Source organism: Apis florea, unplaced genomic scaffold, assembly GCF_048593485.1.
Source record: "Apis florea isolate Af1SG1 unplaced genomic scaffold, ASM4859348v1 contig_3081_pilon, whole genome shotgun sequence".
In the NCBI taxonomy this organism is placed as follows: domain Eukaryota; kingdom Metazoa; phylum Arthropoda; class Insecta; order Hymenoptera; family Apidae; genus Apis; species Apis florea.
This window is the reverse complement of record NW_028256703.1, coordinates 2520779-2546543: the sequence shown is the minus strand read 5'-3', so window position 1 is coordinate 2546543 and position 25765 is coordinate 2520779. Positions and strand designations below refer to the sequence as shown.

General features: G+C 35.2%; 1 protein-coding gene across 6 annotated transcripts in view; it reads left to right on the top strand.

Moving 5' to 3' along the window:
• LOC100870069 (QRFP-like peptide receptor) overlaps nucleotides 1-25765 on the top strand; it is a 48456-nt gene that overhangs the window by 18480 nt on the left and 4211 nt on the right. For 3 of the 6 annotated variants that reach the window (XR_015292319.1, XM_086909210.1, XM_086909209.1), the window contains exons 4-8: nucleotides 15779-15900; nucleotides 19304-19427; nucleotides 20410-20615; nucleotides 23394-23520; nucleotides 24749-24909. Coding sequence is in view for 4 of the 6 variants with exons in the window: in XM_086909210.1 (XP_086765336.1) it covers nucleotides 15779-15900; nucleotides 19304-19427; nucleotides 20410-20615; nucleotides 23394-23520; nucleotides 24749-24909 (740 nt within the window). In the remaining 2 variants the exon portion in view is untranslated. The remainder of the gene's footprint in view (nucleotides 1-15778; nucleotides 15901-19303; nucleotides 19428-20409; nucleotides 20616-23393; nucleotides 23521-24748; nucleotides 24910-25765) is intronic. The other 3 variants (XR_015292320.1, XM_086909211.1, XM_086909212.1) reach the window with 1 other exon arrangement.

The following is a 25765-nucleotide window of genomic DNA, read 5'->3' as shown; positions in this document are numbered from 1 at the left end:
ATGAATCTTCAACGAAACGTAATCGCGAATTTCAAGAGGAATTATTTTAACGCGCATCAGTTAACGAAGAAATCAGCTTTGCGATAATTATCCAAGCATTTGTTCGGAACACATTTTATATATTATAATTAATTCGTTAATTTTCTTCCTTTTTTTTTTTTTTTTTTTTTATTGGAACTCGTCATCCTCAACCTTTGTCCACGAGTGAGAACGTTACAGATTCAAAAATTTTCTTGCACGAGGAAAATGGTGGCACGATAGAGATATCTAGGTGAACATTTTCCAGTGAATTTTTCGTGTGTAAATGCCTGTCCTTCGAGTCGAAATAAATGGCCACACATTCTTCTTCAAAGAGGCATTCTCATTTCCTTCCTGTCTCCCTCATTCTCATTTTCTAACCACTTTCTGTCCGCTGCTCGTCACCCGAAAACACGCGCCAACTTAACCAATGAATCGTTCCTAGGGAAATCGATGACGAAGAGCGAACCGCCACTGAACTTGCCACTCCATGGATTCATTATTTGCAAGCGGAGGTGGAATACGGATGTTCGCCCTACTTTCTCCTCGATCATTATACCGATTCACGGTGAGAATCACCCCGTGGTTTGTCCTCTTTACTCTCGTCCAACTTGCCACTTTTCGCTACCAGTTTTCCATTCTATCATTAAATCCCTCCAGTTTATAAAAAGTTTTTCGCACGTTTTCAATTATTTCACGAAAAACATTCTCTCGTTCCATATATATATATATAATATTTCTTAATCTTAATGTTTAAGCTTTATTTTCTCGTCCGAGAAGAAGGAAAATTGTTCCTTTGTAATTATCGGATTTCTTTCAAATCATAATTCTTCTTATTCTTACGTTGAACGATCAAGTGCAACTCGGCAACACTTTATTCCTTTCAAAATGGATTTTTCTTTTACCAGCACGATAAATGTGTTAGAAACAAACGCATAATAAATATGGGGGGGAAAAATATAAATGTAATTTCGTAGTCGTTAAGAATCGCGCGACGGTTCTCTTAAACGGTTTCCTTGGAAATAAATGGTTTAACAGCGGTGAGAAGAGGGAGATGTACGATTCATCAAAACGCGTACGAGCGGGATATCAAGATGCTTCGGTTAAACCGTAAAACCTTATGAATTGAAAATTAACCAGGCGGAGGGAACGAAAGGCTGACGGCTTCGTGTCTGTCACGCGAGACAATACGTTTTGTCTGAGCCGCCATCGAGTTACGCCACTATGCGCCAGAAATTTCTCTTCTCGTTTCTCGATTTATTAAACAGAGATCTTATCGTGTATATAATTTTCCCGATCGTCTCGTTGCGTTCCTACGCGGTTGCAAAATTGCAGATTGGAATTTTACGAGCGGCCTATCGTTTAATATCACGAATTATATAATGCACCAGTCAATAGAAATGATATAATGCGGTCGTAAAATTTGTCATACGATAAAATTTACATGTTTCGAGTCTGTTGGAGGAAACGTGAATTTTGAAACACGAGGAAAGATAAGGAGAGCCAAGCTTTTTTATTATTGCGCAAATGGTACAAATTTTCGAATGTGATCGGTTTTAATCGAATTATATTCGTCCCTTAGCCAAATCTTAGCCAAATCTTAGCCAGCTGAAATTATTCTTGGAGAAGAATATACTTCATTTTCAAAAAAGCATCTCCTTTAAATGTTAAACGATTTTTCACACGTATAAAACGTTTGTCAATTTCTTATCGATTTCATTTCATAAGATCGTTTTAACCGAATTCGTTCCTTTAGAAATCTTAGCCAGCTGAAATTATTCTTGGGGAAGAATATACTTCATTTTCTCGATGTTCAAAGAAGCATCTCGTTTAAATCTTAAACGATTTTTCGCACGTATAAAATCGTTTGTCAATTTCTTATCGATTTCATTTCATAAGATCGTTTTAACCGAATTCGTTCCTTTAGAAATCTTAGCCAGCTGAAATTATTCTTGGGGAAGAATATACTTCATTTTCTCGATGTTCAAAGAAGCATCTCGTTTAAATCTTAAACGATTTTTCGCACGTATAAAATCGTTTGTCAATTTCTTATCGATTTCATTTCATAAGATCGTTTTAACCGAATTCGTTCCTTTAGAAATCTTAGCCAGCTGAAATTATTCTTGGGGAAGAATATACTTCATTTTCTCGATGTTCAAAGAAGCATCTCGTTTAAATCTTAAACGATTTTTCGCACGTATAAAATCGTTTGTCAATTTCTTATCGATTTCATTTCATAAGATCGTTTTAACCGAATTCGTTCCTTTAGAAATCTTAGCCAGCTGAAATTATTCTTGGGGAAGAATATACTTCATTTTCTCGATGTTCAAAGAAGCATCTCGTTTAAATCTTAAACGATTTTTCGCACGTATAAAATCGTTTGTCAATTTCTTATCGATTTCATTTCATAAGATCGTTTTAACCGAATTCGTTCCTTTAGAAATCTTAGCCAGCTGAAATTATTTTTGGGGAAGAATATACTTCACTTTCTCGATGTTCAAAGAAGCATCTCGTTTAAATCTTAAACGATTTTTCGCACGTGTATAAAATCGTTTGTCAATTTCTTATCGGTGCCATTTCATTCGGAGGATTCGTTTTTAATTAATTAACGACGACGCGTGTACGCGTATCGGAGACTCGAGTAAATACTGAACACGTACGTACGTCGAATTCCAACTCATTTAATCCACGTGTGCACTCGAGCTTACCACTTGATACCTTGGTTATGACATTTCGTGTGCACGTGTTAACTATATATCTATCCATGTTTCTCTGTTTGCGTTTCGCGAAACAACGCGTAATTTTCTTCTCTGGTGAAATAATTCCTTGGATCGCAATCGATTTCTAACAAAAATTCCATACACAACGTACGACCAAGCTCAATTATTCCGATAAGATCGAATTTCATTTACATCTCTATCGTTTATATAAATGTATGACATGGAGATTCAAATAAAAATATACCGTGTGTATAAAGTCGGATCAAACTAGGATTATAAATCAACACGGTTCGAAGAATATTTATTTAATATTCGCGATGGGCACGATTTGCAATTGATATTACGCGATATTGAATATGAAGGGATATATCGCTTGATTAAACGACAAATTTATTCCAAATTAAGAGTCCGCCTTTAAGGTGAACGAACACGAATAAAGAGTTTGTCGCGTATCTCGAATCTTCGTTTCAACAATATCGCGCTAACAAACTCGAGTACGCGTGTCAAGAATGTATTTCGGCTTCATCGTGGATCAATTGTCCTGTAATTCGTCGCGATGCACCTCACGCGTGTCTCTTGTGTATGTACGCGTATATAATATACCACCGTTAAGATGACAATGAAAGGAAATTTTCTTCGATATTTTCTTCCCTTCCTTCCTCTCGATCGACTTCCCATATATTTTCGCGCGAGGAAAGAATTCTAGAATCGTTATATTTTGCTTTTTTTTTTTTTTTTTTAAAGTTTACCATTAAAGGAAAGATAGATTCACCCTTAAAAGAGAAATATTTTCTCGATTCTTATATCTCGTTATCGATATTTTTTGTTGTAATTTGATTGATCTTTCACCCGATGCCTCGAATTTCAGAACGAGGGGATGCAATGTTATCGCTTTCGCGTGATACTCTTCCGTGCAACATCACGAGGAAAGCTGGCAATTCGAGTCCCAAGGGGAAGCAAGACATTGGTTCAACAAAAGGATAGGAGGCTAGCTGATGATTCTCATACGATACGGTTCGTTAAAAGAGCAGAAGAATTTTCTGGCCTATTAGATTCTTGGAATAAAATTGGAAAAATCGAGAATATTTGTTTGAAATCGTTGCAACGTATTCGCAATACATCTTTTATTCCTCGACGAGGCGAATTATTTTTCATTATCGTTTGCCAGAGTTTAGTTTAAAAGACAAGCCGAGGTTTTGATCCTTATAACATCACCGAGGGATTTTCGAGATTCTCGCCAAGACGTCTCGATAGCACAATTTTGGATTCCGAGCTTAGGGTATAAAGTTTGATTGTAAAGGAAACGGGTACCCTTCGGGATATCCTTGGGGAGGGACGAGACGGTGACGATCTCAATGAAATGATAACAATGGCCGATATTATACGAGACACCATAGGCGACACGAAATAATATCAAAGCGGACGATTTGTGTTGTAAAGGGGGGGAGGGAAGAATTATTTTTATTATTCTGAATCCAATATCGCTCCCTTTCTGAGGACGATTTTTAAATTTCTGATTTTAATTTTAAATTTGTAGCGAGATCCGTGGCAGAGTCAAATCTTGAGCGAAGCTCGAGGCATTTTAATTCCCCCCTTTAACGTCAATTTTGTAAACAATTTTCAAGTCTTAATAACGTTGGAGAAGTGTTGAATTCAATATCGAGGCGGTCTTCTGGAAATCGCCATCCACGCGACGCTCCCGTCTTTTTAATAGCATTATAAGTTCTCGAGACACGAAGTTTTTGAAACCCTCTGGGATCTTTGGTGAAAAAGTGCTCGTGGTATTTCGACGATCGTTTCCATTCTGTCGAAAGGAAAATAGAGAGCGTGGACTCTCTGGAGGGAGATGGGCCAGCCGCCGGGAGGACAAACAAAATTTCACGCTGGCCGTTTGCTCGGATTGGATTTCGCTTAATCTGATTACCGCCCTTTCGAAAATTTGCAGCAGCCTACGAATTCTCACGGAAATTTCTCTCCACTCGGTTTCTTTAAATTGGATCGACATTTGGAACACGAACGAGAACGCTCGTGACGAGGAAAACTTTTATTTTTACTCGTTGCTAAACTTTTTAAACATATCGAATATTTACGAAGTGGATGGACAGTTGTCGAAAGTAGTAACAGCTAAGAATAAAGAGAAACGGTGCTTCGAGTGATGGACAGTTGTCGAAAGTGCATAGACCAAGAATAGGGAGAGTAGAATTTTTATCGACAACTCGTCGAATATTTAACGACAAGGAACCCGGTTGTCGAAAGTGTAACAGGGATGCATACCAAGAATAGGACGTGGACGAGAGATATTCCACTCTGTTTTGCACTCGAGTAATCGATTGCAGAAAGTGGATCGACATTGGCGGTGGAATATTTCGTCAGGCCAACAATTCTCGAGCCGTTCTTTTTATCTCGAAAAATGGGGAAAGAAATGATTTTCGTTGCCACGCTGGATCGAAGTAACGCCTGTGCGTGGCGATGGACCGTGGAGGAAATGAAAGTTTATGGAACGATCCCACAGTTTCGTGGAATTTTTATTACGCACCGAGAATCTTGAATGATCCGTTCTTCATTCCGAAGGGAAAACTTAAAATTATACGTCGAAACGAATTTCTAACGAAGATTTATTCGCACACTTCTTTCTTTCTTTTTCTTTTAAAAAGAATCTCAGTGATTTAATCGGATTACGATAAATGGCCATTGCACGAAGATTTGTCTTGGGGATGTTTTTGTATTTTTATTCGAACGATAATGTTGCTTTTCCCTTTTTTTAAATCGGATTGCACGTTGACGTAGATTAACGCGCAATGTGTCGCAAAATGGATGTTGCGATTATAAGAGAAAAATATCGATCCAATCTGATCGCTCGTTCGCGATCGAAAAAATTTATATCGCTGTAAACGATTTTTCTTCCCCTTCGAAAATATTTCCTGCGAGAAAAATTTACGTGGCGGTTTAAAAAAAGAAAAGTATGTCCGTCCGAGAGTTGTATCGTTCGCGGTTATATATCGAGCTATTGAAATTCCTTTGTCGACTTACGTGCAATATTCCCAGATATATCTAATAAGTCGTCTCTTGATTTTTCATAAATCAGTTTTCATTTTTCTCTCGAGAAACGACGGACCCTGTTTAGTTTGAAACGAATATTACATTCTTTTGTTCCGTGCTCGTATTTTTTTCCCCCTTCGAAAACATCATTTATTATCGTTTCCAATAAATTTTAGAATTTCCAATTTTCGCGATTTTTTATCAGCAATTATAATTTAAAATTATAAAATTGCGAGAGAGAGAGATTTTTTTTTTCCAAGTTTCGAGCTTTCGATTTGTCAAGATTTCGACAGGAGCCTGACCTAACTTCGAGAGAGAAGTCGTCGTGGAATACCGGAACGGAATCGAAAAAGTTGAAGTGAACATCTAAAGAAGCACGTACACCTAACAAGTTGCTCGATCAAATTTATCCGAAAATTTAACCGATAAATTCCAGCATATTTCCTACATCCTCTCCCCTCTCTTTTTATCACATTATACCTTTGAATCTGTCTTTATAAAATCTGGCGAATAGAAGCACGTGCACAAGTGCATACCTTTCCGATCTGGACGAGATGCTCTCGAAAAGCTTCTTTTAGTTAAAAGAGCAAGACTTGTTCTTTTGCATGCAGATCAATCTTTTACTTACTGCATCTAGAAGCAATATCTTGAAAAAACACACACGCATATACGTGTATATGTTAAAAATTTTTTACATGATATATAATACAATAATATATAATATAATAATATAATAATATAATAATAATATATAATATAATAAAAATAAAATTTAAAATAGTTATTTTAACTACAAATCATTGCATTTTTTTCGTTAAGTTTGATTTGAAGAAAGGTTGAATTATTTTCTCTCTCTCTCTCTCTCCCTCTCTCTTTTAATAACTCACCGTGCATATCGGATATATTTTTCACGTTCGAGGAAAGATGTCAGGTGCAGAGAGCGTCAGTTTTCAGGAGAATTTTTCACTTTTGTGATCGACATGCGGCCATACACGTCGTTATCTCGTTCGATATAAATATCGGTGAATGATAATACTATCGTACGTTTTGATTTATAGCAGAGTTCATCCATCGCGGATCCGTTTTCATTGACGAGTTTTCGCGTCATAAAACGATGCATCCACAGAGATTTTCGTAAGTTATCGAATAACAACTTCGATTAATAGACGCCTAACACCTGAAACATTAGCGTAGATATAGCGTAGAGAAGAATACACTTCGTGATTTTCGTTCAACTCGACCATCGCACAAATATTCATGAATATTTTACAATGATTTCGAACGATGAAGAGAGACAACGCCGAGATCATTAAAGGAAAGAAAAAAATCGAATAATGGGAAGAAAAGAAAATATAATCGCGTTAAAAGAACGCGTAGAAAGGTGCGAAAAGCGGCGTAAAAGGATAATTATAATAAAAATAAGGAGGGATATTAAAAAAGGAATTGAGAAAGGTAAGAAGGTGGAAACAGAGAATAGAGTGGCAGAATAGGGATTTTAAGTTGCGATTGTAGAACGGTAGTGAGAGCAGAGAGGGAGAGGATAACAGGAGATCGGTGGAAAAAGTAAGTATCGGTGGAACGTAAAGTAAAGTGCAATAAAACGTCCACGAAAGAAATCCTTCCGAAAGGATCCTTGGAATTCGTAGGATATTCTTCGGATTCCGAGGTGCTTATACGTTGGAAAGCTGAGAATGACAGTTGGGGGATAGGTTGGACGGAATTGATCTATAAAGTTGCCGATGCGAAAATGTGGGCCGATACGCGCGAACAGTAGTTAGGACACGATATAAAGGGAACGGATCATAAAAATCGTCTGAATATCTCATATTCTTGTTTCTCAGCTCGAAATTGCTCGTTACGCTTTGCATTTTGTTTTTATTCCAAATAAACTTATCGTTTCTCTCTCTTTCTTTTTTTTTTTTTTTAAATAAAATATACCAATGTATAATTTATCCTTATCGCGAAGTGTAAATTTTGAAAATAACAAAATGATGTTTCAGAAATCGAATTTTCAAGTAAATATTGATATTTCGAAAATATTGAACTCGATATTTATCCTGTCATATTTTACGTTTTAAATATAAATTTCCATAAATTATTGTGCACATTCGTGCCTTTGACACCTGGGAGGAGATGTAATTAAATGAGGATACATTTATGATCAATGCTCGTAGATCCTCGCACTTCCATATTTTACGCCTTGACCGAGTTCTGCTTGTAATCCCATTGTTCCAATGGCTTTACCAAGTTTCCTCGAATATGCGCGTACATATATTGTGCCAGGATGACAAATATTTCGAACAATGAAACAAAAGTTTCGAAATTATTAGAATTATAAACACGCGGCGAGTGATAGTCGGAGGGATCAAAAATTATATTTTATTTTCATCGAAGACAGACAGATTATAATTTATTCTCAACAATCACGTTTTTTACTTTTGTATTTTTGAAAGAAAATTTTTCTCGAATATCCAATGCAATTTATAATACGGAAAATAATTAACGAGAAAACTTGCGGCGTTATTAATGGCGTTCTTATTTAAAATCATGCATTTTAATTTTTCGAGTTTTCAATTTGTCAATAAACGGTAATTTACTTGGAAATTTTTAAAGTGAAAAGAATTCTAAAGAAAATTGATTTATTTTAAACAAAAGTTCCATTCCATACAGAAAAGATTAGATAATGTTGGAAAATCGCGTTATTATAAACTGTATCGTACGAATATTTAAGAATTTCCTCGACTACGACTTTCGTTCGTTAAAGCTTTTAATTGCTATTTGCTAAATACAAATAAGATGTTAGCAACTTTCAAATTTATCGTCATGCTGTATATTAAACTTCTGAAACGATATTTAAAATTTAAAATTTCGTTTTATGTATTAACTTAACTTATCTTCTATAATCGTTAATAAAGTTAAAATAAAGAAATGTTATATTTCAATATTTTAATTTTCGAATATTGAATGAAATGGAATCAATGATAAAAAAAAAAGGATAAAGTAATAGTGGATGGACGATTTTCCTTTAAATAAATTTCTACGACAAGATTGGTTAAGCGAAAAAAGATATTTATCAGGATCAAGTTGATAAATATATTTTTCAACAAATACACGTTTATCAAATAATTCGAGCAATTTAAGCATTTAATTTTAATTACATAATTATATGGTTTTTCGTTTTTTTCGTTGGAATCATGTATTAAACAATATTTTTCAACGCATACAATTTCGTACAAAATCAAATTCTCTTTTACTGGAGAAATAAAATGAAATTATTAAATTTCCAACGAATTAAACACTGCATTAATTACATTTTATTCCGCGAAATACAGGTATTTTCATTATCACTCTGTTTATCGAAACTTTGAAATCATGGTCGCAAGGAAGAAAGGAGGATCAGGGGAGCAAGCATATACATAATTTGATATCACGCTTCAAGAAAAAAAGGGAATTTGAAGTTGAATCTCGAGTACAATTCGCAGCAGCAGAAGATATCTGTACAAGATAAAAAAAGAGTATTCGAAAAATATTCCTCGGGCAATCTCGCGAGATATAAAAATTCGCGTTTGGGATTCCAGGACGAAGTTTCTAAGGGGAGATGACGATTTCACAGGCAACAAACCTGGACGATTCGCAATTTGGAAAATGGCCGGCGAGCTTGTTCTCCACAAGAAATTCGTCACTTCGTTAAACCGAATTGCTCTCGTGATTTTTATCGTGCCGAAAATTTTCTCGAATGGGGAAGCTGCTGCCTCTCTCGATATTCTCTCTCTCTCTCTCTCTGTGAATGTGAAAATTTTCAGACGATATTGCCATTTTCTTCTTTTTCTTCTTCTTCATTTTACGATTTATCTTGACGTTTAAAGATTCGAGACTCTCATCGAGAGTCTCAAGATGATCTAATTTAGAAATTTTGAATCAGGATTTTGGAAATATGCATCTTTATCTAATAATAATTTTTACTTGTCTTTTTCTTGTAGATTTGTTGCAGCTGCGATGATAACTAAGATCCCAACTAAGCTGAAAGAAAAAACATTCTGCTTTGTTCCAAACTTTTAGTTTCCAAGATTAAGGGGGATAGAAGAAATGAAATGGTTTAGAGGAGGTTATGGAGGATAAGATGGTTCGTAGGAAGTGGATAAAAGAAGAAGGAATCGAAAGAAAAAGCGTAATAACGCGATTCGAATATAGAGGATTCTGTTTCTGAACGAAACGGAGCGTACTACTGGAGATTTTTCAATCGTTTCATCGATCCCATATTTAAAAAAATAAAACAAATTTCGTACAGCGTTATTCGCACAATCGTCTGTACTCGTACTCTATCTCATCGTGTTCAACGATATAATTAATACAGTTGCGGTTTTTTTCTTCTAATATCCTATAGCCGTATAATTTGTAGTTGACTCTCGATTGGATTCTCGGTTGGAAGTTTATAGGCAAGTTATTTCGAGAAAGAAAAATCGGGTAACACCGAGGTGAAGAAAAATTGTTATTAGACTTCAAGACTTGTTTACAGGGATCTGGTTTTAGCCACTTCCTGCTACTTTGTCACGTGGTATCGGTATGACACTAACTTTGTCGAGTTAGTTTTAAAAAAGTTTATACCCGACGAAACTTGGACTCGATCGTCAAATACGTCATATGTCCCTTTTCTCCAAGTGCACCGTGTGCTGCTATAATATCTTTATTCTTTTGTTCGAATTTTATCTGATCGACGATTACATTAGCATTATATTTGTACATAATTTACGTTTACATTCGACAAATAATCGACGAAGAAAATGTTCGAATAATTAATTAATCTAATCGATCTATAATTATGATTATAACGATAACAATATTTGCATTTTACGATCAATCCAATCGAATCGACGTGCTCATTTTAATAGACCGATAGTAATGGTAATAGCGTGCCTGTTCTCTAATTGTCTCATTACGCTTTTCGTTCCGATTAATTCCTTCATAATTGAGAACAATGGCCCGTAACAACGTTTACGTTATTAGAAATTCTTACTCAATTTCGGAATATTTTATCTCCGTATTCCAGATTTTCCTTTCACGCAGCTCGAGATAATAACAAGACTCTTTCTCTACGTTTATTTTATATCAGTATTTTCGATAATACATCGATGAATCAACACCGTTTCAAAGAAAACGGTGACCGAGCGCAATTTTCATTTCACGACTGGAATCTCGAGTTTCAGCGGTAACAAGTTTGCAAGATTGCACTGATCGATAGTTGCCCGTTACGTTTATTTATTCACCTGCGCGCCCATATTGTACACGTTGGTTCCTCGTTCTAGAAACCATTTATACACCAACCAGTCGTTCCTCGCGTGTGTGAAGAGAATTGCATAACAACGAGTCGAGGGATTCGTTTGTTCTCCAGTTTACAAGTACGATCAAAAAAAGATATAATAGTTTATCGCGTGTATATCGATTTCTACGGACCTCTTCACTATTCGAAACTTACAACGCGGTCCAACGCGACCCTTTTTCTTATTCGCGAAATATAATTGTTCGTGGATGAATCCTAAAGTATGATATATTGTCAGAGTCAGAGAAATATGATATATATTATATTATATATTTTCCAAAATGATTTCTATACGAAGCAAATGAGGCAATCGTTGGATCATTGGATTTATTATTATTTTTTTTTTTAATAAAAAAGTCATTATAAATTCACCTATATGTGTTATAAAAAATTAAATTTCATCTTCCAAAACGTGTTGCAACATAGCATATATTAATAAATCTGAATCATCAATACGATTCAAAATAATAATAATAAATATTCCTGATGAAAAAGATTTTATTTTTATAAAAATAATAATTATTTTAATTTTAATAATTAAAAAAATCGATTTATTATTAATTCATTTAAATTTATATATATATCTAATATAAATATCAATGATTTATGATCAATTAAAATTAAAAAATTAAATTTTATTGAATTAATTGAATGAATTAATCATTCTAAATAATTTATACAAATTTTTTAAAATAATTTTTTTTTTTTGCAAACAATAGTTTTCTTTTTTTATTCATTTTTCGTTCACACTTCTTTTTGATTAAAATTCTGCTAATTAAATTTGTTTGGTTACTCGAAGCAAGGATCGGCGACTTTTGTAACAATTTCCATTGAAAAGACGTTGAATCGTTTGATTCATTCGTAATTCATGTTCGTATTTTATTATTATTGAATTACGAAGATTCCGTCACGACGATGATGCGAACGACGTTATGTGCATATCAAATTTTAATCGATGAAATTAGTGAACGTTCCTAATGCTTGATCGCAGGACACTGATCATCGAGCAATTATCAGACGACATTGATTAAGTAAGCGCAGAAATCGTTGAGTCGTACAATTCCAATTAGACTCGTTATTAAATAGGTTCGTTCATTCAAATTAAACTTATCATTGCACTTCGTTTGTTGGAATATAGAATTTGAATGAAGAATTTACGATGAAAAAAATGGATTGGTATTTATTTGGATGTGAAAGAAAATTCGTTCGTTCGTGTCGAAAGTTTTTTAACCGATGATAAATTCACAGTGGAATAGAACGGAGGTTATTAATCGCGAGATTAATCATGTTTATTCGTGAATTTCAGTTCTAGCGAAATAATAAAAGCTTTTCAACTTCTGGACAAAGTTCAATCTCTTTAATCGGATCATTAATCCGCTTGGCCAGCCGATCTTTCCCGGAAAACTTTATTAACTCGGTTGCAAACGGACCGACTTTTCAACTTTTCGAACGGTTCATCAAAATAACATCAATCCACGCTGTTAAGTATCCCGAATTACACCAATGCAAATGTATGCAGATTAAACGTTTCTCGGAGAAACGCAAAACGACGCTCTTCCATTCCATTAAAGCAGATGCTCAACGCGAGTACGTTTTTTCCATCGAAAGTTCTCTCACGTATTTCTCATCGTATCGAGGCAAATACGTTTTTTAATCAAAGGCGAACTCTCGTTCGAAGAGTATTTTTCACACGCAGTTGCAACACGCGCTTTCAACAATTTCGTATGCGAATCTAATTTGTTCTATTATCCGTCACGATTTGATAAAATATTCAGAGAACTCGATGAAAGAGAAAATAGCTTCTCGAGCCAAAGATTGGGGAAGGAGATCAAATTGAAGAATCGAGGTGATGTTACACGTTGCAAATTTAAATATTTGCCTCAATTCAACAGAGGTTTATTTCGCTTCAAGTTTAACAACTTGACTCGAAGTTGTAAAGTTATTTAAGGGAATTATTAAGGGATATTATTAAGGAAATGTAACGCTTTGCGAAAGAGGTTCAAACGGAGAAAATTGGTAAATTGAATTGTGAACGTGTTGTTGGATCGTGTACGGAACTATTTCACTTTTCCAAGGAATTCGTCAAATTGAGAAACGAGTCACGCGGAGAATCGAATCAACTTGTTGTTCGGATCTTCCTTTCCTCTCGATACTTTCTTGAATAATTAAATACGAGGCAACGTATTTATTCAAATTAGATCGCAGGAAGTAATGGATGTTTCGAATCGCTTTGTTTAAGAAAACAAGATCGAACCTTTTCTGTAAACCGATACAACGTTGTACGAAATTTTTTTACAATCGAAAATACGGGAAGTTTCTTGTTCAATTAAGAAAATCAAAGGGGGGAAACTTTCTTCTAATGCGTGAGTGGAAGCATAAAAAATTCAGGAATTCCGTAATATTGGGAGAAAAAAATATAAATGCGTGTCGTTGGAGCATAAATGCCAAAGCATAGATCGTGGCTCGAGGGAGCATGCCACACGTTTGTCGAACGCGTAGAAACACAGGCATCGTGCACCTAATTGAAATTAATGCAATTAGCGTAAAGTTTAGTCGATTGTGGTAATTGAACGCAGCTGGATTGTAATACGATCACAGAAAATTGGTGTCACGATGAAGTTTCGCGGTGGATTAGATCTGGAAAAAAAAAAAAAAAAAGAAAGGAAAAAAGTGGTTTTGATCGAAGCTGACCGTGTTCCACGGTTGATCATAATCGAGCCGAAAGTTTGTTCGGGAGAGAGAAGCTTATTAAATTTCGGAAATTAGCCGATCGAATGTTTAATTTTACTTTTCATCATCTTTGGAGCGATCGTTATTTCGGAATTATCTTTTTACAATTTAATAGTTTTCATTTTTTAATTAAATCCCTGGCGGAGAGGGATATCGAAGGCGCGAAATAATCGCGACACAGAAATTTGAATGAAATTTTTTCCTTTGAACGCACAGAGAATATTGCCTCGAAATCTCTTTGTTTATCGCGTAACTCGTGTGTTTCCCTACAATTCAGAAATTTTCCGCTCGAAAATTTGAATCGTGTTTTCAAGCATCGCCGAAAATATCACGATGTTTACTCGATTTGATTGCTTTTATCGAATCTCTCTGCCAAAGACGTGTTCGAGCATGTTTTCCTCCCCAATAGAGAAATTTTCACTCGTCGAGACGAAGAAGATTTCTCTGACAGGCGATCGATCATCGATCAACGATCGATTCGAGCCGTCGTCCTCTGTCGAAATCCGTCGCTGTAAAAAGTTAATCTAATCCAGTTGGTGGATCGTGTTTCAAGTTGGAATTAAGGGGAGGATTAACTAGAGCGATTGGGATCTCGAAACCGATTCTTGCTTTTTTTTTTCTTTTTATTTTTTGCCATAATTGCTGTGCTGTGCCCCTAGTTGGACGATTTTCCTCGGACGATTTAATAGGAAATCGCGTTTAATTTATCAGCTATGCGATGCTTCTTCATTATTTTTGATTGTGCGTTTTATTTGTCGCAGGCCAAATTTTTAAAATATTTATTAAAACACGAGCGATGAATCGATAGAAGCGGCAAGACGATTTAATAAATAATATAAGCTTCGACCAATTTTTCGCATACTTTTGTATTTGTTTTTACCGGAATCCACGAATTAACTTCAATTATTAACGCTCGATAGACGAATAACGAGGATATAAATAGGACTTTTTAATAAAAGATTGATATTAGTTCGCGAAGAACACTGAAATCTGAAATCTCGTCATCCCTAAACGAATTTCCATCTCCAATATTCGGTATATGTTTACCAACGTAATATTATAATTGCTCGTTAAATAATTTAATTTTAGAGCTTCGCTCGCGGAACGGATTAAAAACGTTGTTTCGTAACCGAGCTACGAAGTTCGAGATTTCTCCTGGTTGGATGCGTTCCACGCTCATTAACGCGTACAAAGAGCACACTTCAATATAACGTCCATCTTCTTTGAGAGAGAGAGAGAGAGAGAGAGAGAGAAAAGAAAGCTCCGCGAAAGAGGTTGATTAAACACGTTTTTCCAAATAAGCGACTTGAGCTCGGAGACCATTTTCCTCGGCCTCTTTTATCGCGCCTCTTCCTCTTCCGTTTCAATACACACCCCATTGTCTCGCGCGATTTTTATTCTTGGATCGATATTGTATTCTTTCGAAAACTCGAATGGAGACAATATTCGACTTGCAAATATTCGAAATGTACGAATTCCTTATGATCTTATGGTAATCGAATTTTGTGGAAAAAAGAAAAAAGATTCAGCGTTACGATGCCGCCATAACGTTCCATTTTCTCTAAAATTTGTTATCAAATTTTGTTCTTAGATTCCAGGGAACCGCATGCAATATTAAGTTAAGAAATAATCGTTGCGAAACAATAACTTTGAAAAGAAACGCGTTTTCTTTTTTTTTTTTTTTTTTTTTTGGAAATGGAGTGTAATGGATGAAAAAATTATTGCGAAATAAAACGAGACGTCTCATAAATATTTATGAGAAATTTATTTTCAAATTTTGGTTACGATTCAGCCTTATCGCTATATTTGTATAGCGTGCCGTGGGATGGGAAGTTTATATTTTACACTATTTTTCCAGGAAGTCTCGAATCGTTCACTTGTGTGTTTTATGCGTATAATAAAAAGATTGTGCGAGGCAATTCAATCTGACAGGTCGCGAATGGATTTGTTGCAGGTGGCGAAGCTGTTCTCATACACGTGGACTATGGGCCTGTTTCTATGCAAGTCGGTGCACTATATGCAGAGCGTCTCGGCTATTTGCTCGGTCGTCACGTTAACCGCAATGTCGATCGAAAGGTAAACCTGACGTTATAACGTGCTCTCGTTCTACGCCATTTTTTTTTATAAATTTATCTGCACCGTGCTCGCGCGGTAGATCGAAGGTGGAATATTTCCTTTTTCTTTTCTTTCGAATTTAAAATAGATCAAGGGATAGATAGATAGATAGATATCGATCCAATGATAATAATTCGAAATGCTTTTCCTTTCCTTAAATTGGATATCATTAACTATTTTAACTATTTAAAAAAATTTAGAAATGTTCTAGGGAAAATTCTATTCCATTTAAAAAAATTATTATCATTCCAAACTTATTTCAACTATTTAAAAAAATTTAGAGATATTCTAGGGAAAATGCTATTCCATTTTTATGTGTGTTTTCTATCGCGAGTTGTCTTTTACGCGTAGTATCGGAAGAAAGGCAAGTTTTAAAAAAAATTCTCACATCCTTACATACGCGCTTTAATCTTAAAGGAGATCTGCCGTTGAAGAATCAAAAGTCGAGGAACCGAGCACTGCTCGAGAACGTGCAGTTTCGCTTAATTGATGCGCTTAAACGAGTTCTCAGAAATTCAATTTTATTTATAGCTCAGCCCACGGATACGTTTTCCCTCGATAAACCGCGAAAACGTCTTTCCTTTCAGAATCCTTCAATTCCTCCGCTATAATAGTATAATTTTAATCGCGAGACCGCTTTGTCCCCGAAAAATTCTAATATTTTTCTCGAAATTAATGGCACGCGCGCAAAATTTTAAATTTCGCAAAGATGGAAGTGTTGTTGGCAAGTGGGTGGAAAAATAATGAACGAGAATATTTTGAAATATTTAGAAAGAAAAAAAGAAAAAAAAAGGGGGGGGGGGGAGGAGGCAAAGTTCGTCGAATAATAAAATTCGTCGTGAAAGTGGACGAAGCGTTTCTAATTATGAAGAAAGTGGCGTGGGTGGAATTCTTCATTGGGCGTTGCTTAACGGTAAAAAAGATTGAAAATCCGACTGAAAAAATTAATTAATCACTTTGATGTCCTTCCTGTCATCATCTTAATTACTTAACATAATCTCGTTAATCCCTCTTATCTCGACTCATCCTTTCTATCATTTATATTTTATCCTGTCATTGAAAAAACGATTTCCAACAAATTTTTAACAAATTTTCATTCTGTGGCGCGTTATTCATAATTTGTACATGTATGCAGCGGTAATCGACATAAAAGTCGTCTTCAAGTTCCTATCTCAGCCAAAGGAATTTTCCATTCAATTTCACGTTAAAGAAGAATTCTCTGGTTCCAAACACAGAGGGCCATCCGGAATTCATCTTTCTCTTTTCAACGCCCTTCGAAGAAAGTTGGCGCAACAGTAGCCACGAATCCCCCATTTCAGATCGGATTGGGAGCGATTCGAGATTAGGAGCTTCCCTTTTATTCCTTTCGATTCTCTCGTCGCGAGAAATTATCCCCGCGTTTTATCGATAGATGGCCTAGGCTTTTGTATTCCATTGTTGCACAGCATCGATGAGATATAACGAATTTTATTTGTATTCATCGATAGCGATTGCGTGATAATTTATCGAGTAAATTAATCGCAAATATCTTCCTTATTTATCTTTTTGGGAATGAATGCTCTTGAAAGCTCGTCGAGAAAGAAGGAACTTGTCCCTGCAAAATGATTGAAAGCAACAACTTTTAAACCCGTTTGAATTCAAAGAAAGAAGACAATTTTAGCTGTTCACTTTGTACTACGACAAAAAGCAACATTCTGAAAAATAAAATTCTATCGTGTAGAGGTTCCTTCTATCGCGCTTTGGATTTGGTTTTACGAGCTCGAACATTGACAATTTTTTCACTCCTGAAAATTTTATCGATTCTCTAATTCTTTAATACATTATAGAAGCGAAGGAATTAAATATTAATTATACGATAGAAATATTTGCGAATAATTTATTATCGCAAAGATATATAATTATTTATGGATGATATCAGGTCACGATGGAGGATACAAATATTTACGCGGATATGGTTTCTCAAAGTTCGATAAATATAGCCATTACGCATAAACGCAACAAATAATTGGATCGTCCAGCCCGAAATGTATTAAGCTTTTATTAATCCCCCAGAAATCGTCCGCCATATTAAAAATGGCAGAGGCTGTGAAAACTTGTTTGAGAATTTACAATGGAGGAATTGTTGTTTCAGCTCTCTGATCACGTTCGCCATTCCTGATAAAAATAGGCCTCGCGCACGCATTATCCGACAATTTCCTATCCAACTATTATTTAAAATTTATCTCGTCCTAAAGGAAATTGAATCGCCTTATCGTCGTCTACCTTTCTCCCCGCGATATTAAATCGATCCATCGTTTTCTCTCACAGTTTATCGCGACCATCTCCACGAGAGGAAGGGAGATAGAGATCGTCCATATGTTTTTATTAGCGGACGCATTAAGGATGCGTGGAAAAGAAGGAAAGGGGAAAGAATCCGAATTTCTCTGGTCGAATAATCTTTTCCCCGATTCTATATTCACAGGGACAAATATTTACGAGGAGGATGATTAAGCGAGCAAGCATATTGGAAAGCTGATTTATTTGTTAGCGGTTTGGATTTAATTATGGTCGACGATTGAATTTATAATCAATAGCTCAATGCGAAATTTATTTTGATAACATTACGCCGAGGAACAATATGGGCGGAATATAATGTTTAAGCCGATGTTTGTTAGTCGAAGTTAGTCGATAGTTGGAATTCATCGAAAATATTTCCTTGCTTTTTACTTGCTAAATTTTATCCCTTATTCTTCCGAATTTTTTTTTCTCGAATTGTAAAATCACATAAATAAGAGAGGATAAGTAAAAAGAAATTTTTAATCTCCACTTTAATTATTTCGTAAGAATCGTGAAATACCGGAAATTAAATATCAAAGGAAAAATAATTTTAGAAGCGTTCAATTCGGTCGCATTTAACGACGTGGGTAGGTCGCTGATCGATAGAGGATCTAGAAATATGCATATGTCAACCCACTTTGTATTCGTGGCTGCGCTTCGAACGATCATAATCGCGATCTCTTTTCGTTTAACTGCGCAGACAGAGTTGAACAGAAAGAATAACCCGTAAAATAAGAAAAGAATCGAGTTAAACGCGCGCATCGAAAAATAACCATAACCATAAAACGTTCGTTGCGATTTCGTTTATCTCAATTTTCAATTCTCCCCTCTTCACATATCATTTTTCTCATCTGCCCTTTTGACATCATTCGTGGAAACGTGGATTAGTAAGAAAGTAAAAACGTTCTTCTTTCGCGCGTTCAGAATTATTCATATATCATTTGTTTGCTTCAATAATCCGGAGTGAAGATCGCGTGGATTCATTACAACGTTAATACGTTCCACGCGAATATCGGCAAACTAATCAAAAATTCCCCTCGTGTTTCAGATATTACGCCATAGTTCACCCTATGCGGGCCCAGTACACGTGCACGATAAGCCAGGCTCGCAAAATAGTAATTACAACTTGGGTGGCGTCCTTCCTTCTCGGTATACCAATGATCTTCACACAGGTACGCTTCCCTTATTTCGAAGGAACAGAGTAGGCCAATTTTCTTTCAGCGTGCGAGTATACATGGAAAAATAATCGCTGATATTTTTCACAAATATCGTTCTATATTCCGTTTATAAGCAGATGTAATTCCAGATGTAAAACTGAAGGCTTAATCTTGTTGTACGAAATTGCATCATCGGTTATCAATCCCTTTTATCCAATATCTTGGCTCGTCGCGAGAGGAAAAATTGCCTCGTTTTTCGATTTCCAATATCCCATTTAAAGGAATTGCTGGTCCGTGCAAATATGCGCGGTGCAACGTGGTGGCAAGTCGACGCGCATCCCTCGCGGCAAGAAACGCGTACTTATCAGAGCGTTGAGAGGTTAGTCGTTTCAGAATTGGAAGAAGGATCGATGGAGGAAGTGGATGGAAAATTGATCGAAGTCGTACGCCAAGTTCGAAAGAAGGAGAGCAGCCCCGCTTTGCGCTTGGATGCGCTTCGAGCGACGGTTGAAACGCAACAGTCTATCGATAATGAATGATCGACGTTTTCGAAACGTGGACACGATTTTGACACGAGAGAATTTCACCTTGGAGCGCTGTGCGTAATTAAAAAAGGAGAGAGGGAGCCCGGTTTCGATCAAATCTTTGTCTCTCCGCTTGAACGCAAGGAATACGGTACGAAAGAATTGATGAAACGACTCGGGTTGCTCCCCAATGTAAATGACACGAGATCGTCGCTTTGACGAAATATCTCTTTGCCAACTCGTAAAACGAGTACGATACGTGATGAAATTATCGAACCGTGATAAAATGTTTTCCGTTATAAATTCTTTCCGACGAATTGAATTTGATTTTGCGTCGATTTAGTCTCGATCGGATTTCTTGTCTAAAATATTTCGTAAGAAAATTATTACCTAATATTTGGAACGTTAAACATCATTATATATATTGCGATATTAATGGCAAATATTTGCGGAATGGGAAAATTGTTTTCCAGACACACAAGGAAGTTGGATTGAGGGTAATCGCTTACTGGTGCGTCCGTGATTCCGAAGGTGGACTTTTATGGCGCGCCCACGAGGTTTATATGCTGGTGTTGGTCCTGGTCTTACCCCTAGCCGTGATGGCGTATTGTTACACGGCAATTTGCTGGGAGATTTGGCGAGTCATGAAGCGGCGATATCACATGACATCACGCCGCGTGTAAGTCTCTCTTTTATTATTTTTATATTCCGATCTTAACGTTACGAATTTCTCGATATTTGTCCGTTTCGAACGGTGGGGAAGGGAAGGGAAGGGTGGATAATTTCAATGAAATTTATTTTATTTTCTCCTTTCGTGGAAAATAATTTTCCAGAGAAGCTCATAGTTTTACGACAGTGAAGAATGGCGATTAAGATAAGTGGGAAAAATGCGTTGCCGGCTTAGTGATCCGCTGGTAATCGATCGAATCGACAGTTTTTATCGTATATCTTGGAATCCATCAAAAATTGAGATCTGCATATATATTAATTGTTGAATTTTTAACATGATAAATCGTATTTTAAATCGTTTAGCACTCCCGACTTAAATCCCATAATATTATCTTTTGGATTATTTATTCTTGTTTTATTATTCAACCAAAATTTTTTTTTTTTTTGGTTCTTTATGTTTTTTCATCATATATTTTTCATTCATATTTCATCAGAGATACGTTCGCTTGCTTTTTTCCAATTTGCATTCATTATTTACGATTTTCATATTATTTTTATCGAAAATTTTTCTATAAATCCCCAATATTATATATAATCTCATTGTATAATAATAAAATCGTAAAATTATAGCTTTAATATTTTTAATCCGTGAAATTCTATTTTCTTCTGGAAGAAAACACAGTGGAAGAAAAAATGTTACCGCAAAGTCATGCGGATATTCGATATATATTTTTTTCTGATACAAAATTTATTTTATATCAGTTTTATTATTGGATCAAAAAATGCAGCGACAAAAGTAAATATTAAATATCACGAACGAAAATATTACATTTTCGTGTAAATCCAGAAATATAAAACGAATCATATCTTTGATTCGACTTTAAAATTCGATTTCCCATTCTTCATCCTATATTATCTTGCATATCGATTTATCCGTTGTGTTGTATAAGAGCCGAAAATTCGCACGCGCGCCAATTTACAGTTGTCAGACTGTGATTGAGAGGTAAACATGCTTCGAAAACTGGTGAAAAATTGGTGTAAATGAATATATATCGATGCACATCTCGTTGTGCATTTATAAGAAACATCTTTTTATAATATGATTTTAATAAAAAATTTAATAAAGAAACGTGTCTCGTGATTGTGACACACTTTTTTTTTTTTTTTTTTTTATAAGACTCCATATTAAAATGAGTATTACAGAATATGTAAAATTTTTATATTTAAATTCTAGTAAAGGATTTAATAATCTTTGATATAACGTTTTAAATTTTTTAATATGCATTTTGTTTAAGTGTAAGATTATTATTTTCTCGAAATTATTTTTCACTTGTTTGACATTAAGATTTAATTGAGAAATATATTGGAATAGCAAAAAGCTCAGGTAGGTTTAATTTTACCTGCTAATTTGCATAGTGATCTTCGCTTGTTCTCCACTGCGAGATAAAAAAAAAAAAAAATTCTGCGTCGTATATATTTATTTACGTTTTTTCGAAGAAAGAAATCATCTTAATTGCAAATCGTTTATTCTTAATTTTAAATTCTTATTTCTTAATCACCTTTTATAATGGATACAATAAATTCCTCTCTGTTGGAAGTGAAAATAAGAAAGAAAACGTTCAAGGTAATAAAAAAAGTTTCATTTTTCACACGGCAAGGTTGAAAGATAATTGATAGACATGATGTAATAACTAAAAAATGTCGAAAAATATTTTTAATTATTCATCAAATTAAGAGAATTCTCGTTGAAATAATTTCACGAGGAAGAAATTTTTGCACCAATTTTTCTTTCCTTTTCCGAATGGAAATTTAAAAAAAAAAAAAAAATTTTTTTTTAATCACTCATAATCTCGCACTTTTGATTCAGTCATTGTGCCGATTAACATCCTCGTGAAACAGGATTTGGAAACCGTAAGAATTAATTTTTCGTGCAATCTCGATGATAGAATTTATTCTATTAAAGCACATTCGTATTCGTTCGAATGTAATTTTATATCTCATTTTCGTATTGAGTTTTCGTAACGTCAAGAAATAATCTTCGCGAGCTTTTCTTTCTAATTTTTAATCGAAAAATAATTTAAACATTTGAACAGAGGAAGAATAATAATTCTTTAATAATGGAATTAATTAAAGAAAACCGGTGGAGATAAATCTTGCAAAATTTTACAAATGTTAAACGTTCTTTGCACAGCGATTTCTCTTCTCCAATCATTCTCTTCTCGACTTCACACACATATTTCCCTTCCGTTCAATTTTATTTTCACATACAGTTCGTCGATACACCTCCTCGTAAAAATCAACGACTCGACACATCCATCGACACATTCTCTGTCCAAGTCTCTGTATATATGTATGCATGTACCCGCAACATCGATTATCACAGACATAGATGCGATCTGGTATCTTAGTGTCCTATGGAGGAGTTACGTTTATACCTGTCGCTTTATCGATTGGCTTAATTCAGTGTTAGAACTCACGCTTGAAATCCGTGGTAATTTTGAGATCTGGAACGATCGTAGTCACGCGCCATCTACATCTGCCTGATTACAAGAGAGATGTTTGCTGCCCTGATGAGAAGTATCGGCGAGAAACGGATTGCATTACAACGGTTCAACTTGTTTTCGATCGTGAAATTTCGAATCGTGAAAGAAAATCTTTTCCAGGTATTTACGTAGATAAATAAAATTTACGTAGAATTTACGACAGTTGGGTTCGTTTTGGAAATATAAATTTCTACTGCTGAGAAGAAATATAAAAATGTAGTTTTGTCTTTCTTTTAACGTTGCAGATTGAATCCAAGTAACGTCGACGCAGAATCCATACCCATGACCCAGAGGAATAGCGTACGAAACAATAATCGTCGTTCTCAACGAGAGGACAATCAAACCGAAGAAGAGTCTCGAACGATAAGACAGGTTTGTTGGATCGAGCAATCATTCAGAGGAGAGAAGAGTTGTGGAAACATCGTGTTCCTATCTCTTTCTTAAATTATCCATTCGCTGAATTCGTTCACTTTTCAACTTACGAGAAGAATAAACAATTTTTTGATACATCAAAAAGTTTCTCAGGAATAAAGATTAAAAAATTTTTTATCTTTTCTTTCCTCGTAAGGATTTCCGTGTATAAAATAAATTTGGAAAATTACCACGGAAAATTTAACTCTTGAAAATCGGTTAAAAAATCGGTATGTTTAACGTGACGAAACGAAACGAAAGCAATCGAAAAGTCGCGATGCGAAGTGGAAGCTCGTTCGATCTAAAAAGTTCTTGTTCCCATTGAAATTTATAAAAGGTCGATATCGATTTCGTTTCATAAAAGACAATTTGCCTAGGAATACCGTCGACGCTCTCGTTCGAATGGTAATTATTGTGCATTTCAACCAGCGGTTTTCGGGTCAAATCAAAAAAAAAAAAAAAAAAGCAACAGAGATCATTTTCTTTATGCTAATGCAGTGTCGTTTCTCGCCTATTTTTTTTTTCTCAATCGGGTAATTTTTTACTTAAATATCATGAAGAAATATTCGTTTATTATTGCGTATCAAAACTTGGAAAACTTATTTCCAAAGATCCAGAATAGAAATATTAAGTTTGGATGTTTGATGAAGAGGATCAGTGTATCGAATTGTGTCGTGACTAATAATAATAAGTAATACCCGAGAATCGAATTAATTATCGGCAAACGAAGGGAGGAAAGGGGAAAGCAAACGAATAGAGAACCTAATTAAATTTAATTGCAGCGCAACTTCGATCGAGTTTGATTAATTCGCGTCAAGTTGAGGAGAAAGTTTTTTTTATTTCGTCGTGTTATACGAAAACAATTGGCGCTTGTATCGATCGATGAAGTTGGTCCACGTTGAAGGGATGAGGGAATAATTCAGCAAAGTTGCTGCATTAAGAGAGACGAGCGAAACGGGTCTGAATTTCTAACTTTCTAAAAAGAAGATTTTCGTTACTTTTCTTTCCGTTTATAGGTCAAAGTGCTCCATCCATCCAGATCCTCAACAATTTGCCAACAATTTACGAATCTTTTTTTTTTTTTTTTTTTCGAAATTCGATGAAAATTCAAAATGATGATGTTCGACGCAAATAATGGTTGTTTCAACCATTGGGATCAGATCAAAATTATTAAAATTATATTGGACAGGTGGTGAAGATGTTGGTGGCCGTGGTGGTGTTGTTCGTCATTTGCTGGGGTCCGATTCTCGTGGATAACATGCTAACAGCTTACGGATACCTGCCACGCGTGAAAGCTGGCACGTACAAACACCTTAACACCGCTTTTCAGCTGATGGCTTATTTTAACAGGTAGATCGTCCTTTTTCGATACCTTTGCATTCGTTAGATTTAACTTGTCAGAGAAAACAATTTGCAACGACACTTTTGCGCTCGAATAGCTTCACATAGTGTTCCGTTTAATTTCTCTCCATCGTATTAACATGAACGGATGGAGAGTGCTCGTAAATGTTTGCGCTATTTCCTCTATTTTCGTAAGGATAAGGGAAGATCGAGATGAATGAAAATATATTTTCTTCCAATCTTTTTTCATCTCCAAAATGATCGAGTCTGATCTACTTATATTAATCAGGAATTTAAAAGATTTTTACAAGCTGTAAAAGGTAAACGCTTTTATAAAAAAGAGAATTAATACTATAAGCTATAATTAATATTGCACGTTGAATTTGTACTGCGAGTGGAACAGTGCCACCAGATTTTATTATTTAATTAATTTCCATAAAATCTTGTAGGATTTCCAACAAGGTTTATCATCATCTTATCGATTTTCATTTCGCTTATTTCTATCCACGATATAATCCAACGTTGATGATCATAATTCGCAATCATCGTTCCCGATACGTTAACGAAGGATCCTTCGTTAACATAATAATTCGTCCGTGTAATTCGTGCCACGAGAAAATTACCCTTGATTATCTTTATTACATTAACACCCTAACTAAGAATCCTAACTAATTTCATCTCGAAACTTTTTCTCCGTTGTTCACGATGGAGGAGAAAAGAAAAAAGTTCTTAACCGCAAATTGTTCCCGTTTAGCTATTCGAGCGCAATTAAATCGTCTCGATAACTTTATTTTGCATTTTTATCTCCGACACCCATTATTCTCTTTCGCCCAATTTCGTTTCATTGCGATACGCAATTCTTATA